General features: G+C 49.6%; 10 protein-coding genes across 10 annotated transcripts; 4 read left to right on the forward strand and 6 right to left on the reverse strand.

The window, feature by feature from the left end:
- Positions 1 to 364: 364 nt before the first annotated feature.
- GL50803_00137680 (Cathepsin L-like protease) lies at positions 365 to 1,918 on the forward strand (the record flags this gene model as incomplete). The annotated part of the gene is made up of 1 exon (XM_001704952.1): positions 365 to 1,918. One exon carries the CDS (start codon positions 365 to 367, stop codon positions 1,916 to 1,918), a length of 1,554 nt encoding a protein of 517 aa, XP_001705004.1.
- A 742-nt stretch (positions 1,919 to 2,660) lies between these two features.
- On the forward strand, positions 2,661 to 4,430 carry GL50803_0050124 (High cysteine protein; the record flags this gene model as incomplete). The annotated part of the gene is made up of 1 exon (XM_038046132.1): positions 2,661 to 4,430. One exon carries the CDS (start codon positions 2,661 to 2,663, stop codon positions 4,428 to 4,430), a length of 1,770 nt encoding a protein of 589 aa, XP_037902360.1.
- Positions 4,431 to 5,517: 1,087 nt separating this feature from the next.
- On the forward strand, positions 5,518 to 6,393 carry GL50803_009336 (uncharacterized protein; the record flags this gene model as incomplete). The annotated part of the gene is made up of 1 exon (XM_038046411.1): positions 5,518 to 6,393. The coding sequence occupies one exon, from the start codon at positions 5,518 to 5,520 to the stop codon at positions 6,391 to 6,393; it is 876 nt and encodes a 291-aa protein (XP_037902361.1).
- A 65-nt stretch (positions 6,394 to 6,458) lies between these two features.
- GL50803_0016387 (Ribosomal protein L18a) lies at positions 6,459 to 6,977 on the reverse strand (the record flags this gene model as incomplete). The annotated part of the gene is made up of 1 exon (XM_001704949.2): positions 6,459 to 6,977. One exon carries the CDS (start codon positions 6,975 to 6,977, stop codon positions 6,459 to 6,461), a length of 519 nt encoding a protein of 172 aa, XP_001705001.2.
- An 89-nt stretch (positions 6,978 to 7,066) lies between these two features.
- GL50803_0016386 (uncharacterized protein) lies at positions 7,067 to 8,557 on the forward strand (the record flags this gene model as incomplete). The annotated part of the gene is made up of 1 exon (XM_001704947.1): positions 7,067 to 8,557. One exon carries the CDS (start codon positions 7,067 to 7,069, stop codon positions 8,555 to 8,557), a length of 1,491 nt encoding a protein of 496 aa, XP_001704999.1.
- Positions 8,558 to 8,564: 7 nt separating this feature from the next.
- GL50803_00100845 (Lipase) lies at positions 8,565 to 9,836 on the reverse strand (the record flags this gene model as incomplete). Its single annotated transcript, XM_001704945.2, has 1 exon — positions 8,565 to 9,836. One exon carries the CDS (start codon positions 9,834 to 9,836, stop codon positions 8,565 to 8,567), a length of 1,272 nt encoding a protein of 423 aa, XP_001704997.2.
- Positions 9,837 to 9,957: 121 nt separating this feature from the next.
- On the reverse strand, positions 9,958 to 10,821 carry GL50803_0031530 (NH3-dependent NAD+ synthetase; the record flags this gene model as incomplete). Its single annotated transcript, XM_001704944.1, has 1 exon — positions 9,958 to 10,821. One exon carries the CDS (start codon positions 10,819 to 10,821, stop codon positions 9,958 to 9,960), a length of 864 nt encoding a protein of 287 aa, XP_001704996.1.
- A 66-nt stretch (positions 10,822 to 10,887) lies between these two features.
- GL50803_0012889 (uncharacterized protein) lies at positions 10,888 to 12,060 on the reverse strand (the record flags this gene model as incomplete). Its single annotated transcript, XM_001704943.1, has 1 exon — positions 10,888 to 12,060. One exon carries the CDS (start codon positions 12,058 to 12,060, stop codon positions 10,888 to 10,890), a length of 1,173 nt encoding a protein of 390 aa, XP_001704995.1.
- A 93-nt stretch (positions 12,061 to 12,153) lies between these two features.
- On the reverse strand, positions 12,154 to 12,891 carry GL50803_0016384 (uncharacterized protein; the record flags this gene model as incomplete). Its single annotated transcript, XM_001704941.1, has 1 exon — positions 12,154 to 12,891. The coding sequence occupies one exon, from the start codon at positions 12,889 to 12,891 to the stop codon at positions 12,154 to 12,156; it is 738 nt and encodes a 245-aa protein (XP_001704993.1).
- A 350-nt stretch (positions 12,892 to 13,241) lies between these two features.
- On the reverse strand, positions 13,242 to 15,671 carry GL50803_00112584 (High cysteine membrane protein VSP-like; the record flags this gene model as incomplete). Its single annotated transcript, XM_001704939.2, has 1 exon — positions 13,242 to 15,671. One exon carries the CDS (start codon positions 15,669 to 15,671, stop codon positions 13,242 to 13,244), a length of 2,430 nt encoding a protein of 809 aa, XP_001704991.2.
- Between the last annotated feature and the right edge of the window lie 899 nt (positions 15,672 to 16,570).

Consider the following 16,570-nt stretch of genomic DNA (forward strand, 5'->3'; position numbering starts at 1 on the left):
ACAGAACAAGAAGCTGGCGATGCTGGTCAACGTGCGTGAGCAGCGAAGAAAATCCTATCTTCTTGACCTTCTTAGTGGTATGGTGCTTGAAAACAAGCTTTACTCTTCGATAAGTAACTAGAATACAAGATGCAGTAATTATACAGCCAATAAGTAATTCACTTATATGTAACTATTCATCACGTGGTTAACTTTTAATAGAAAAACATACCAATACTAAAATTATAAATCCTGATCATAGACCATCATGAACCAGCATATCCTGCCTTACGTAATGTATGGTTTCAGTGATCTGATTAAATGAAATATTCATATTTATTAGTTAAGCGAGTGTAAAACCTGAAGGACTTTTATAAAAGTAGTGATGTGGTTGTCCTATTTTCTGGTGATCTTTTTGCTTGAACTCTTTGTCGGCCAGAATGAAGGTGTCGATAGTCCACATAAGGACACGGCTCTCTTTGACGAGTTTAACGCACACTTTGCTCACTTCTACAGGTCCGCTGAGGAGTATGAGACGGCGCTGGAGCACTTTCACAAGAATCTGGCTCTTCTCGGGGCTGACCACGCGCAGAACCTCAGTCACCTCCGCGACATTCTCGAGCGCACGGAGGGGTCAGTTAAATACGGCCTCAACCCCACTCTTAACCGCGATATCAGCCAGAATGGGTACGTGCCGATTGATCCTGCTGACATGATTGATCTAAGCACCCCCTGGCGCCGGTTCTCCTTCTCGGTCAAGCGGCTCTTGCTCAAACTTAGTCGCTCTACGTCTGGGGGCCTTGAAAATGATGATGATTACTGCAAAAAGAACTTTCGTCTTCGTGATAACCCGCTACGTACATTCTCCTCGCCTCCTCTTTCAGTGGATCTGCGAGAACTTGGTTTGATCGATCTAGCTAGAAATCAGGGTTTTTGCGGCTGTTGCTGGGCAATGGCTTCTGCTGCGCTTTACGAAATATCAGTTCGCTCAACAAGGAACTACTTTCAGTCTGACTCTGCCGTTGATGGCGCTTTCAAGGATCCTCACTTCAAAGCTTCAGAGCAGTACATTATGAACAAGTCATATCAATCCAATAATTATTGTCAAGGTGGCAATTATGTAACAGTTTCTCGCGACTATGCTGTCCACCAGGAGCTGGATACGCTTGAGTCTCTAACTAATTTCCCTTTTGAATCCTTCCAACTGACTACTAATCCTGACAATATAAAAAGAGATGCACAAATGAAAGTCAAGAACGCATTTGTCCCTGGTAATACGGTAACTGTGGCTAGTTGTCCAGCAGCTATTTTCCGCGTTTATGACAGTGGTGCTGCCGACAGTGATTTCAAGAGCTCCGTCAAGGTTGCAAAGTCTCTCCTTGCGCGTGGAATCCCTATTGTTATTACTATGAGTACTGTCGCCAATGGGAAAGAAGAGACGCAGAAGGCCATGCAATCCTACAAGTCAGGTATCCTTGACGTTCCTTGCACCAACAACGTTATAGACCACCAGGTGATAATAGTGGGCTATGGAAGAAAGAATGGGGTTGACGTTTGGGTTGTTCGCAACTCCTGGGGTGAACGCTGGGGCAGCAAAGGGCACTTCTATGCTCCAATTGGGAAGAACTCACTGTGCACCGAACAGCAAATGTACACAGAAATACCAAGATATTTTCCTCTGAATAAAAAGGCTGCAGATCAGTTGTATGCTAATAGAGCGTCTTCGCTTAAAGACAATGTCTGGGACAATATTCTTCAACGAGGGAATGAGAACTCTTTAGATGTCGACCCAGTCCGCAACTCTATATCTTCGAAGAGTGGATCTATTATAATAGCACTTGTGTTCATTCCAATTGTCGTTGCAATTGTCGCTTTGACTTCATATATCTTGTGCAACAACAAAAAGAAGAAGCACTCCCAGAGGGGTGTTAATATCTGATTACTTCTATGATGGTACTAACGAGGGTTCTTTTCTATAGCCTCGGATAGCCACGGTGTATTTTCCACGTCTCTTCTATTGTATAAATTAGCAGTAAATTTTATCTAGATGATATTCATGGTTCTCTATTTGGGGTTGACGGAGAGCGTGGAGACCCTACTCTTCTTCTTCCATGCAAACAATGTCATAACATAGAAGTAACGTCATCACGGCGTAGGAGCCACCCAGAAGACTCCCGCGCCGGGTCAGAGCAGAGATGGGTGCTTCTACGAGGCTGTGGTCCTGCTGGGAGGCACGACTCTCCGGGCACGGAGCACACGATAGCCATCTCACGGCATTAAGCCAGCTGTGGCCTGGCATCGTCCATCCGTTCATCGCCGCAGACGATCCCCAAGCAGATGTTATCGATATATGAATCGTTCCCGGCCCCCGCTGCCAGACGGCGAGACACTTGGCCGTGGACGCGCTTGCAGACGGCCCTACGCTAACGGACACACGGGCGGCAGGCAGGGGTGCATCTGGGGTGTCGGAGCCCGGAGAGCACACTCACGCCCCTGGTAAGTGGCGAACGTACACATACAGAACTCCCTCGTCTCGCAGTGTGTCACGTCCTGTGAAAAAGCGGGTGGTCGCTGCCCCTCCTGCGGGCCTCCACAGGCACGCATCACAACAGCCTCGGTGTGGAGTGCAGCAAGCACAAGGATGGCTGTGCCCAGAATAGGTGCGCCCCTGGCCAAGTCCGATGAACGGAACGCGCACGGCGTACTCCGAGAGCGCTTCCTCTGTGTGCATCCTGGACAGCACCGCGGCTCGGTCCACTGCGTCGAGTGCAGGGGCTCGGGCTCGGAGGCGAACGCGCTCCTGCTCTACGAGGTGGACACGAGTGCAGCGTGGTAGGGGCGGGCGGTGTGTGCTCGCCAACCCGGGCAGCGGTGCGACCGAGGGATCTCACAGCTGCAGCAGCGGCTACTGCACGTCATGCCACAAGACGCATCTGTTCTGTAAGTATGGATGCTACAGCCGACACAGTTCGACTGGATTTGCCATATGCGCGGGGGCGAACCAGTGCGAGCTAGACAACGTGACGATCTGCACAGAATGCGTGAACACGTCGCATGCACCCAAGAATGGGGGGTGCACCTTCGTCGGGGAAAGCGCCTCCAGAAGCCTGTTTTCTGACTGCACGAAAGATGCAAGCAGAGGGTTGTGCACAGGTTGCTCCAGCACCGGGAAGTCTTTCTTGTTCTATGGCGGCTGCTATGACAGAAACTCCCACGTTGGTTCAAAGCTCTGTCTGGAAGCAGCGGGCGGAGTGTGTAAGCAATGGCGTAGCAATTTTAACTTCACCTTCTCTAAAGCTGAGGGGGCCGACCGATACCTGTGCGGTGATACCAGCAGTGGTGTGCGTGGCTGCGCTACATGCGGGTACAATAACGGTGTGACGTGTACGCGGTGCTCGACGGGATACCTCGGGGTGGATGGGAGGTCCTGCAGTGAGAGCTGCAGCGGAGACACTCGGGGGGCGTGCACGAAGGTAACAGAAGGGAGCGAATCAACTGAAGTGTCGTGTCGATGCGTCTGCAAGCCGACGTTCTACAGCAGCTCCGGAACGTGCATATCATGTACGGACTCATGTGCTGTCTGCAAGGATGGCACACTAACCGGCTGCCAGCAGTGCAGCCCCGGCAAGATCCTGAACTTCTCGATTGCCTCCAGCGAGAGCGCAGACTGCGTTAGCCAGTGTTCTGTTGGTAGTGAGTGTGCAGAGTGCGGCATCACCATCGACGGCAGCAGGTACTGCACGCGCTGCAAGGACGCAAGCACGTATCCGTTCAACGGGGTGTGTATTCTGAACACACAAAGGGACGCGTACTGCACCAGCAAGGCAAATGGCGTCTGCACCACCTGTTCCTCAGGCGCCTTCCTGATGAACGGGGGCTGCTACACAACGGAGCACTATCCGGGAAGCACTATCTGTGGTAAGCAGTCAAACGGAAAGTGTGAGAAGACCAAGGAGGGGTACGGGATATCGCCCGATGGAAAGCTGCTGGAGTGCGATCCGACATGTCTGGCGTGCACTGCCCCTGGCCCCGGCCGCTGCACCAGGTGCCCCTCTGGAGCGCTCCTGAAGAGGGCCTCGGGTGCCGCCACCGGGAGCTGCGTCGACCCCAATGCCTGTGTAGACGGGTACTATGCAGACGGAGACGCGTGCCTGCCCTGCGCCACTCCGGGGTGCAAGACCTGCGGGCATGCCTCCTTCTGCACAGAGTGCGCGGGGGAGCTCTTCGTGACCCTGGACGGGCGGTCGTGCCTGGGGGAGTGCACCGGGGACAAGGTAGTAGGAGAGGTGCCCGGCGGCGTGCGGAGGTGCTGGTGCGAACGGGGCTTCTACAGCCATGGTCCAAGGGTCGTACGAATAAACCCACCTCCCCGCTCTTGTGTGAAGACGGGGACGAACCAGGCCCGCTCGACCTCGGTGACCGGTAGTCCTTCCTCTCCCCAGTCGGTCTGAGCTATCCGGCAAGGATCAAGAGTATCGGCTGGACGAGGCCCATAGGGGGCATCGGGTGACTGGCTCGGACCCATCCGGCAGGCCTCGTCCGTGCCTGTTCCTGACCTAACAACTTGCTGCCCGCTGCAGGTGCTGAGAGCAACCCATCTCTAGGGCCTCCGCCCTCTCATACAACAGTCCATTCGGGGATGCCCCCGTGTCCATCACTCTGTGCTGGCTGGCACACGTCTGTGGCCGGGATGTCTGTTCTCCCCGAGAGCTAGCATGGGCGGGAGACATACTGAGATACATATGCGCCCTCTGTCTGTCTCTCCTCATAAATCTAGTATCACCATCTGTGGTCTTAGGACACTACAGTATAATTACAATTGCTCTAGAATAATCCTTGTGACTCGCCCCGCCGTCTATCATATATGTTGTAAAGATATCTGATAATCAAGATACTCTGCATTATATAGAGAACCCGAAAGTACGGAGTATGACACCTATAGAGCGCTGCTATATAGTTATTTACTTCCTTCAGGGTTATGTGGCAATGGACATCAAATTCTATGCTTGGCTATGATCTTTGACGCTTTAAACATCTATATCTAGTTCTCTAGCGTATCCCTTAACAATTCTTTAGTGAACCTCCATGGAAGCTACTTCCTAACCACGACGAGTTCTGAATGTCGCAACTAAAGAGTAATTGTCGGTCTCCAAGGCCCCATCTCTATCTCCAACTATACTATAGAGGCCATCAAGTGGTGCATAAAAGGCTCTGACATAAACGGCTAAAACCATTACTCAATGAGTAGTGTAACTATTTGTTTATAAAGATGCAAAGATTGGCATTCTGTTAATACTATGTAAGAAGTAAACACTAAAGACTGAAGATGTCCTAGTTCATAGTATGCTTTACTAGTACTAGCCTTGAATAAATGATATGAAAATACCTTTGATAGGATTGCTTGGCAAAATTTAGAAAAATGAGTCTTCCCACTTTTTGTAGTTACGTCTGTGTAAAATCCGATACACTTCATGAACACGCCGATGGTTACGAAAATGAAAAGAATTTAGAGCCAAAAAAGAGAAGTAGAGACTCTTTATGCTCCTAATATCACCGGGAGTACTCTGCATAGATCAGGATAAGATGTGCACCTTACCGACATTGGCTAAGTCTAATGACATGGTACAGTGTGCTGCCTCTTTCCAAACTTACACTATGACTCATTGTCCTGAATTATCGTGGCGTTGGATTTTGGTCACTGCATCTGGACAGGATAAGAGCTATAACGGTGCGAGCTCGGACCATGTGATTACCTTAAAAACTAGTGCAGAGAATACACAAGACCCCTCTGCTATAAACGTTTCTTCCCACGGAAGTATCATTTTAAACCATCTTGATAACTTGTTTGCGCAAGATACTATCCCAACACGGCCATCCTTTATCATCCTGCTAGAGAGCAGTGGCCGTCCTATCTCCTTAGCTTTTCTCTCCGATTGCAGAGACTTTCTTGCTGAACGAGCTGTTCCATACTGGCTTTCCTGTCCCCTGGAGAGCTTGTTTACAAAGTCTACTGATGACTCTGATGAGCTTGCCTACAGATTGAAAGGGGATGCCGCTCTCGTCTTACGGCATATGAATATAGTTTCTGTAACGGAAGAGTCGTTAGCTGTGGTTGCTGACTCATGGGCAGATGACACCGGAGAGAATCGAGAATCAAAGCTAAGGCTTTGTCTCAGTCTAATTACTCCAGGTGAAAGGAGCGCTGTTCTGTATGTTTCTAAGGATATGCTAGGAATCTGTTTTGGAGAGCCAGACTCTGAAGAAGCAACTGTCAAATTGGTTCCATGCCTATTTGAGGCTAGCGGAGGATACTCCTCTATCACTCCCGTTGAGATGCTAATCCGGTTCTGTGCCCTTCTAGAGCGCGGAATGAATTTCCAAACCGCCCTAGCAAGCATAGTGGCACAGGTATAAGCAAAGTCCTTGATGAATGATTTACTTCATCCTTGATTGGCAGTACGCTAGCAGAGTGCACGGAATCATTGTGGAACGTGAGGAGCTCTGTCCTGGAAGCGTGCTGTCCTTGCTGCGCGCTTCACATGAACGTAGGGACAAGGGTGGGGGAACCTAACGCCCTTCTGGGTAAACATAGCCACCTTCTCGCGGCGGACATCTTCGTCGGCAACCTCCTTCACATTGATAATCTGAATATCATGGTAGCGCGCACGGCACTGTCCAGCCATCTCAGAGTAAACCTTGTCCATCGCTCTAGCGCTCGTGGTCTCACGCACCTCGCGATACATGTTATGCTGGCCTACACGGGAACGATAGCGCAAGAGAACACCGAAGTTCTTAACAAAATCCCCATTCTCCTCAATGTGCTGGCAGTCAAGGATCTCTCCGTGCGTGCGCTTGATCTTCTTCAGAGACTTCAAGTGGTACCAGAAGCGGCTCTTTGCTACGATCTCGTTGGGGGCGTAGATTGTCATGCGGAAGACCTCCGGTTCTGGGAATTTCTCCGAAGGAAGCCTGCGGCCGTAGACGATATACTTCTGCATCATCCCTCTGGTCTCGGCCCGGCTTTTTAGAGCGTCCACAAATTCACTTTGAAATTGTTTTAATACTTGATAGAACAGAAGCACTGTCCATGCGTCCAACCAGGACCCGCGGACTCATGCAGGCACCTCAGGCTTCTGCACGCCAGGCTACCTCAGGAACCCGCGTCTCAGGCATAAACCGTCCAGTTAGTGTGCGACAAGGATACAGTCGTCCAAGCTCTTATAACGACGCATTTCAAGCGGCTAATGTAGCTCTGCAGAAGGCATACTCTAGAGACTTAACTGCGCAAGTTTGTTTAGAAATTGAGAAGATTATTTCTGACTGTACAGACGACTGTGATGCTCTAGATGGTCTCGTGTCCGCTCTAACTGCAAAATCAGCGCGTACGGGCACTAGGATGGAGCGGACAATAACATGCCAGAGCCTTTGTGCGATAGCGTCTAGGTTAGGGAAGCTTAGTGGGCTCATGTGGCCGAAGATTCTGCGGTACATAAATAAGGAGCTACAATTGCGGGATGTCTTTGAGGTAGACAGTCACTATATGGCAAGTCTTGCGGCAGTGTGTGGTGCATACACAAAGCATGTTCTGGAGCCTACAGATATCGCTGTGTTGGTTTCGTTATTAAAAGATCTGATTGAGAAAGTGCCACCAATTAATAAAGCAGCAGGAATAATGGCACTCTCTAGAGTGGTAGAGGAGATGCACTCCCGTGCACTCTTTGATCCAATGGAACACGGCATACACATCTCTGAGTATATTTGTCAACTAGCGCAGAAAATAAAGAAAGATCCGGACGATCAAGCTCTATTACAGTCATGTCTTTTGCTGCATGCAGTCGTCCAAATAAGTCCAGATATAATCAGCGTGCCTCCTATTGCTAGAAAAGTGACTACATTTGTCACAGATGGTTGTAAGCACAAAAATTGGAGAATTAGGGAGACTTCACTGCGGATTCTTGAATCTGAAGACCTCCTAAACAATCTCCCCTCTACCCTAGTTAGCTCAATTATAAAAGTAGCAGAAGAATGTAGATATGATAGAATTGAAGCTGTACGCACAGCTGCACGCTTGCTAATAGGGCAGCTCAAGATCGAGTTGCCAAAACGTCGCCCACAAAGTGCAGCAGCAATGTACACTCAATCACACGAGGCACGTCCAAGGTCAGCTTTCACGAAACGGCTACTGCTGGGTAGGCCATCTAATAATAATACACTTGTGCCATGGGTTGATGCACGGGACAAAGTCGGGATCACTGTGACTACCCCTAACTACGGAACACAGACAAGTAAGGCATATACGTATATCCCCATTAACCCCACAGCTATTGCCCCTCCATTTCGAGAGTCTCGTGGACCTGGCCTTGCTCTGTCTTCAACGTCCTCAACTTTGACAGATAAGATTGCATCGGATGACAGTGACTCGTGTGATAAATCTCGGTGTCTACTGAAACTAGTAGGAAAACCACATTCATATACGAATCGTTCTTCTTCTACCACCGAGTCTGACCACTCCTTGAAGGTACAGACAGCGATCTATTGCAAGAGGCCAGACAGTACTGTCGAGTCATCTTCACATTAGCTATGAATTACGGACTAAGTCCATTCGGTATGTGCATCTCAATAGGTATTGCCTGGTTGAATAAATATCCATAAAATCCGTGGTCCACAAGCCCAACTTCGTCTGGTAAAAACTCTCCTAGGTCGTGGGGCGATATTTCTGAAGCCAAGATTCTTTTATTTGTTTCCCCTGCTTGTTCATATGTGGTACATACTGTCTGGGCATATTCGCTCTCCTCTACTATACTCAGCTCCCCACTTATTTGTGGCAACACACATCTTCCATCTCTGATGTGTACCGACTGCAGAAGGATGATCTTTCCAGGTACATACAAGTCTGCATCAGTGTACACGCTTCGGGATAGCTCTCTGGTTGTTATCTTCTTTCCTCGCTCTTTGTCTTCAGCAAGTATCTCCAGACGCTTGAGAAAGGTTTTTATTGAGTGCAAGCTAAGCCTAGAAATAGTATCGAAATCATAGACGTAATTGGTGGCCCATGACCGTGCATCATTGGCAAAACTCAGACCAGCCATAGCCGGGCAGCCGAAGCCAAGAGCCTTTAGATTGCTTGAGTTGTAAACTTCTGGATGGATTGAGATAAGATGGTGGCCCAGAGCCATGGCTACCCCTGCCCCCAGGCTGTGTCCGGTTATTATCAACTTGTAAGATTTGGCAGCATGATTCTTCTTGTAGTTCTGGAGTATAGGGTGAACGTTCTCGGCGACCCAGAGTGCTGCTTTTTGCATGCCTGCATGAAGAGTAACCCCGCTTTCCAATTCCGTTGATATAGCATCCAGGTTGAGAACTAAATCCCCTTTATTAACTGTGCCTCGAATGACCAAGAAAAAGCACGCTAAGGTCCTCTGTACAAGCAGTGCCCAGCCAGGCTGGTATGCCCGCGTACCCTTCATATTCGACGCCAGGTACTCCGCGTCTGCTATGTCTACCAGCTCTGTCACCCGCTCACACTCCCACTTCGTCATTTGCCGGGAGTACTTCAAATGGGGAGCAGGCATATAGGTGGCCAACATACCCATTAACCTAACAATGTATGGGGCGCTCTCGTCAAAAAAGCGATTAAACTCAGGTCCATATATCTTGCAGGAGAGCGTGCTGCAAAGTCTAACGAGGTTGAAGTCTATAAGCTCTTCTGTGCATTGGGAAAGGATGGGCACAATCTCTCGTGCTGGCAAAGCACCGTAACGGAACAGCCCCCTGATGTGTTTTTTCCGAGACTGTCCAATTGTGTTTTTCAGGACAATGATCATTGGCCATAAGGGCGTATGCCCGAACCCTAACATTTTACTTAAGAACATGGTTCACAACCTTGCGAAGAATATGAGATTTATATTAGTTTTGGTTTGGAAGATACTTAAATCGACGATGAATAAAAACTGACTAGTCACACAGTTACTACCAGTTTCAGATGTTCAATGGGAACACTTTCTTATGTCCATTTTTAACATGTATACTTTCTAACAGCCTTCCAACTTTTTCATACTGTAATTGTGCGTCACGTGACACGGTCTCCAGTGTCTTCTTTAATTCTGCGTCCTTCTCTAGGGATACATAAAGCTCCACAAAGTCATAACTTGCACCTATTTCCTCCTCATCTGTTTGACCTTCCCAAAGGTCAGCACTGGGCGGTGCATCCAAAATAGATTCAGGGAGACCTAGGTACCTGCCAACTGCAAACACCTCACTCTTATGCAAATCGTGAATCAGTTGGATGTCTGAAACGCCATCTCCTGCCTTAGAAAAGTAGTAGAGAAAGCCGTCCTCATCATAGTTTCCTGTCCCCACGACTACAGATGGCGTGCCCTCCTGAGAAAGAAGTTGCGCTACGTAGAAGGCGGCAGGCGTCCGCATATACGACTTAAGGTTACCTCTTGCAAACTCCTTGCCCCTAATACCGCAAGCGTCTTCTACTAGCGATGTCAGTGACATAAAGATGTCTGTCTGATCAACCGTTACTATCTCTCCATAGCTGGACAGCTCATAGGCACGATTCTGGATCGATGCTGTTGACAAAATAGGCTGAGCCAGCCCAAGGACTCTAGTGATAGGGGACTTTTCTGCGGCCTTCGAACGAGCAAGCAAAGCAAAAGTGACGGCAGAATCAATGCCTCCAGAGAGATTCACGATACATCCTGCAATTCCTGTTTTCCTTGCATACTCATTCAATGCATCTACCTTCTTGGCAACCCATACGCTAGGGCTGAATGCCCTCTTTTTTCGGACGCCCGCAAGTAGCTCTCGAAGCTCTGGGTGCATCTCCTCGGCCATTTTCCTCAAACGGATTTTTTGTCTTTGTCAACAGTCACACCCTACTGCCCTCATCTCTCTCCTCTACTATAGGTTATCATTGGACCTGTGAGAAATAACAGCATCAATGGACTCTGCAATCATTTGACGTACTTGTCCAACAGTTGGACGATTGTGATCTTGTGAAAGGGACCGCTCGGCATTGAGTTGTGCTTGAGTTCGCCTTTGCATGGCTTGGAAATCAAGATGGTCTACCTTTCGGATAATGTCTGCCTCTATGTTAGATAGGCGAGAACCAAAAGATTGTATTTCGCGGAGTATTTGACTGTAGGTCTTAGTGGTTTCCTCAGGACCATCTGAACGCAGCAATTTGACATCTGCCATGGCAGCGTCTGCCGATGCACAGGCTTTAGATATGGTGGCCGTATTGGCCCTCACCAGTACTTCTAGCTCGCTGATTTGCTCCTGAAGCTTATCCATTACTACAGAAACGCTCGTGCGAATAGTTTCTTCGAGTGCTTGCTGCTGAGCGATAATTTTCAATTCTATCTTAGACATGCGACTCAGTATACCATCGTCTGCAGATACTTCTTGCTTAAATTGATTGAAGGTCTCTGCTTTTAGGTAGGGATCGAGAATTGCAGGCAACCTGGTGATATCTACCTTTGCAAGCAATGCGTCTGACACGCTCTCTGCATCTGCCTTCTCACTCATAACATCAGCAAGGGATTCCTGGAGAGAGGTAACCATGCCGGCAATCTCTTCAAAGCGCTGCTTTATTGTTGCTATGACAGTGCGCTTGTTCGCCTTGCTTTGTAGTGCCTCTTCGATGGAGCTGATCTTGGCATAGATAGGGGACAGCTCCAGCGCAATTTGCTCTGCCAGTGCAACACTTAAACCGCCTTTGGAGACTCTATCCTTTGGAGAAAAGTCTTGGAGGGATTCTTGCAATTCGGAGAGTAACTGTTGCTTTAGCTGATTTATAAACGGAGCCGTCGGCTGCCAGAGATTGTTTAATACCTGTGTGATTGATGCTTTCAGTGTGTCGTAGTCTCTGCTAGTAGGATAGTTAGCAAGCAGCTGAGTGGTTTTCAGGAGCTGTTCTCGCAGAAGAGCGTTCTCTGATTGCAGGTTCGCGCACTTTTTCTCTACCTCCGTGCACTTCACCTCCAGTAGAGAAATGCTCGAACGTATCTGCTGTAGCTCCTTTGTAACTATGTCTGGGATGTTGTAAAAGGGATCTTCACGAGCATGAGCCATGCTGCACGCCGAAGGAACGCTCTTTTTTAATCCCACAACCAGCCCCTCCCAGAAGTAGGCTGCAAGGAAATGCCAGTCAATAAATTCACAGGGTCACGCGGCTGTGCCAGCGGAGAGCTTAGACTTCTTCCCCAGATCGCGTGTGCTATGCCGCTCTACATGCACGCGGTACGTGTCGCCCGTCGTTTTAATTCCGACTATGATGTTGCGTTCTCCGTACTTGCTACATGCCATCGCTGTAAAAAGAGCAGCCACAACAGTCTGAAGAACAAAGGACCAAGAGGCAAGGACACACATGACGACACCAATAAAAGTGTTTGTACTGTTGGTAACGACGCTTCCGTTGTTGTCAAACACAGCGAAAAGAGGCTTCTTTGCGGGTCCTTCCCCATCGAGGCCCATCTTGACCAGTTTGTCGATGAAGTTGGTAAATGAGGAAATGTCGACATCCTCTGGGACGAGAGAAATAACAAAGCTGAGAGTCTCCTTTGGCCGGCATATGATGTAGTAGACAGAAATAAGGAAGGAGAGTCCGAAAAAGACAAGATGCGAAATAATCCATCCGGATTTGAAGGCCAGATTCAAACGAAGCCGAGTCATCTCCACAATGTAGAGATATAGAAATCCAATAGGGATGGCGAAGATAGCGATGATATCGAGGATCTCTGATTGAAATGTAAAGCTCTTGGTGATGACGCCCTGGATGTCATATGTATAATTCCCAAAACCCAAGAAGAAGACCAGGGTGGTACAGGCAATAACGACAATGCACGCAAAAGAGCCAACTCTAGTGCTAGATGGTATCGTTAGCAAGACACGAGTAACTGCCATTTTTTGACGCCCCAATTATTCGCCACACGCACACGTCACTCGGAACTGTGTGCAAGTCTTATTTGTTTTTCGATTCATATACTGCCCTCCCTTATTAACTAACAATCCTAGCAGCTTTATTCGCGTTCTGTATCATTGTCAGACAGGTTTATAATGTATGCCGTTTATAATAGAATCTTATCAGCATGTTGAGCAGCACTTGTTCTGGATAGGGAGTATCATCAATTGTCCCATGTTCCTCTTTGATGGGTACCAATGGGTACATCCCCTGTCGCTACTTTGCAAGTTTTCACTTTGTCTCAGATTCACACTTTAGAGGTAAGCTTTCTAAGGTCATAAAGTAGCGCCACTCAGTTCTTCTTTCGGAAAACGAAAAACCAAACCAGCACAGCCGCCACACCGCCGACGACAAGGACCACGCCGATGGCGATGCCAGAGATGGCCCCCGACGAGAGGGCGGACTTTTTGGAGGTGTTGTCGTACTCCAGACATATGGGTGTGGCTGCACCCTCTGGAACCACGCAGAGGCTGCACTTGGAGATCACCTTGTGACACGCCTTGCACGTGCTCTCGGAGAAGTAGTACCCGGCCAGGCAGTCGAAGCATGCCTCCCCATGAGGACAGGTGGCGCAGCCCTTGGAGCACGCCTTGCACGCCCCCTTCTCCAGGTAGAACCCGCTGTTGCAGGCGCTGCAGACCCCACCGCTACACGTTGCACAGTTCGTCGGGCATGTAAGGAGCGTTCCGTTGTACGTTATCCCGTACCCGGCCACGGTGCTATCACACCAGCCGTCGCTCGCCTTCGTGCAGACAGTCTTCCCGGGGAGGAGCGTGGAGGTGTAGCACCCCCCGTTGAGGCTGAAGGAGTTCGAGCTGCAGAGAGCACATCTACCGGCGGCGACATTCGCGCACGCGATGCCAGCCGCCCGCGAGCTGGAGGAGGTGCACGCCCCGTTGTTGGGGTACTCCGTGCTCTTGACACAGCGCGAGCAGTAGCTGGTCCCGCCCACCGTGAGCCCGCACTCTGCGCAGCTGCTGTCCTGCACGCACTGCGGGACGCACGATCCCTTGGCACCGTCGCTGTACTCCAACCGCTTCCTGACAGGGCAGGAGGTGCAGTCATCGGATGCCGGTCCGCTGCACGTGGCGCACTCAGAGCTACACGGCTTGCATCCTCCCGAGCCCTCGACGTAGAACCCGTCCCTGCACGTCTTGCACTTGGATTCCGACTCGCAGACTGCGCAGTTGCCGAGCGTGCACGCCACGCACCTCGAGACGCCGCCCACGGTGGCCTTGTAGTACCCGGCGGAGCCCAAGCAGTCCTTCACGCACAGACCGTGGAGGTCGAGGCTGTTGTCATCGGTACACTTTGTGCACACGTCTCTGTCCTCGCACGTGTCGCAGTTGGGGTCCTTGCACTTGGTCGCCACGCACTGACTGCCGGAGAGTGTGTAGCCATACTTGCACCTCTTACAGCTCGACTCGTCGCACTCAGCGCAGTTCTCCACCGCGCACCCGACGCACTTCCCGTCCTTCAGATAGGACCCGTCATCGCATGTGCAGATGTGGATCGAGGATGAGGACCCCTGTATGCCCTTCTGCCCCTTGGGACAGCTGGCCAGGCAGCTCCTCTTATCCAGGCTCAGGTAGAGGTCGCGGCACTCCAGACACTGAAGACCACTGTCCTTCATCTCACACCTTTGGCATCCCTCTATTCCCCCGTTGGCTGAGTCCCCGCAGCGCCAGCATCCGTTGTTCTTGGTGAACACCTCTTTGGTTGAACTGTTACATGTGGTGCAAACGTTGCCCTGCATTGCTTGACAAATCTGAGATTCTATTCGACCCGAAACATCTTTAAATAAGTAGCATCCACCATAAAACAAGAAGTATTGCCTTTTGCCCTCATTCTTACAAGACGTACACCTTCCCGATTCAGGATCCTTTACGCAAATGTCTTCAAACTCAGTTATTGATAGACAGAGGCCATTCAGAGGTATTTCTAACGGGTTGGTGCAGCGAGAGCATAGAGCTTGCCCAGACATCTCCATGATATTCTCCGGTAGACAGATGCTGTTGCTTATTGGAGTATCTCTGGCATAACAAGCATAAAAGCTCCAAATGTGTGTTTCGGGACAGTATCCACAAAGACCATTGCTTGCACCTTCAGTGATGTGCTTACATCGATAATCATACGAGCATGTATTTTTGTGGTCTGAACATTGGTAGCAATTTGGGACCACTTCTTGCTTTATCCTTGAAGAGTTACAAACTAGACACCCATATATCCCACTATATCCACCAAAACCCACAGTGTCTCCGCATGAGATGCATCGCTCGGGAGCGCTAGTGTTGGGGTTGGTGAGGACTGCAGATGGGCGCATTCCGTTTGCTTTTGCACATTCTACACATATCCCCTTTTCTGCTCGTTCACAAATGAACTTTGTCCAGTCTTGAGATAAATTATAGCACCCACCGTAAAAGACAAAATGGTCATCGCCGCACTTAGTGCACCATCCGCCTGTTTGAGATTTAGCACAGCCAGACCGAGTAGCCTTGGAATCTCCAGCCAGAACACACTTGCCATCAATCGGTACGTATCCAGACTCGCATTCTGTACAAAGAAATTGCGAGATTACACCCAATATGCAACTATTTGGAAGGCAATTTGGTATTTTACCTTCGCAGAAGTATCCAAACCCATTGCGATATATAGGTGCCTCTTCAGAGAAGAACTCTGCCAGAAGACAGACCAATAGCAGAACTGATAAAGATCGTGACATGCTGAGCATTATTATTTATCAAATACCTATAGAATTTACATGCAATGAAGTAAGCAGGTTATTGGGAAACCAGTTTCAGAAACAAGATTATTGAATCAACCTCCCTCACGATCCCTGGAAGAAGAGCATGGGCGCGTTATTTGTAGAAAAACTCACTCTACTTACACGAATCACTCGGTTACACGACAGCCTAGACATAGACTGTCTAAGCTCCACAACAAAAGACGTCATTCTATTCTGCCTGTATTCATTGTTAAAGAGACTACTTACGCTACAGTATTGGCATATTGATGTCCTGGTGCTCCCGCAAGGTCTACGGTGCAGAGGGCTCCTCAGTGGAGATGCACTGGACGAACGCGTCTGGCACATAATGTATCTCACCAAGGGCTCTTCAGCTTCATGAACACCATTTCGGGTCGTGAGTGGGCACCTGTGGGCAGGCTCTTAGGGAGCTGCATGGCTTCAGGTAGTTGTCCATTCTATGACCTGGACAAGTCACGCGCCAAGGGCCAGCACTAACACCTCTGATAAGTAGGGTGCTATGAGGATAGCACTCCAAGGTCCGCTGGATGTCTGGGAGCACCAGCTCGCCAGAAGGCATCATTTGCCAGCACAGGCTATCCAGGTCTTCTTTTCTGAAAGGGATCGTGGCCATGGGGTTGTGTCTTTCTGCCCACCGGTGCCTCATTGTCCACAAGGCCCTCAATGCTTGAAGCATCGAGCCCAGAAGATGTCCAGTCATCAGAGTGCTGGCCCCTGCAATGACCGTTCGAGACTCTTCAGCGCAGATCCAGTGTCGGGAGAATCTTCATCTCTTTCCAGAGGCACAGCACATCCAGCGAATCGTCGTCTGAGGCCTTCCCTGCACCCACTCAACAGTCTCTATAGAGGGGCCTGAC

The sequence above is a fragment of the Giardia intestinalis genome, chromosome 5 (assembly GCF_000002435.2).
Source record: "Giardia intestinalis strain WB C6 chromosome 5, whole genome shotgun sequence".
NCBI classification, from domain to species: domain Eukaryota; phylum Fornicata; order Diplomonadida; family Hexamitidae; genus Giardia; species Giardia duodenalis.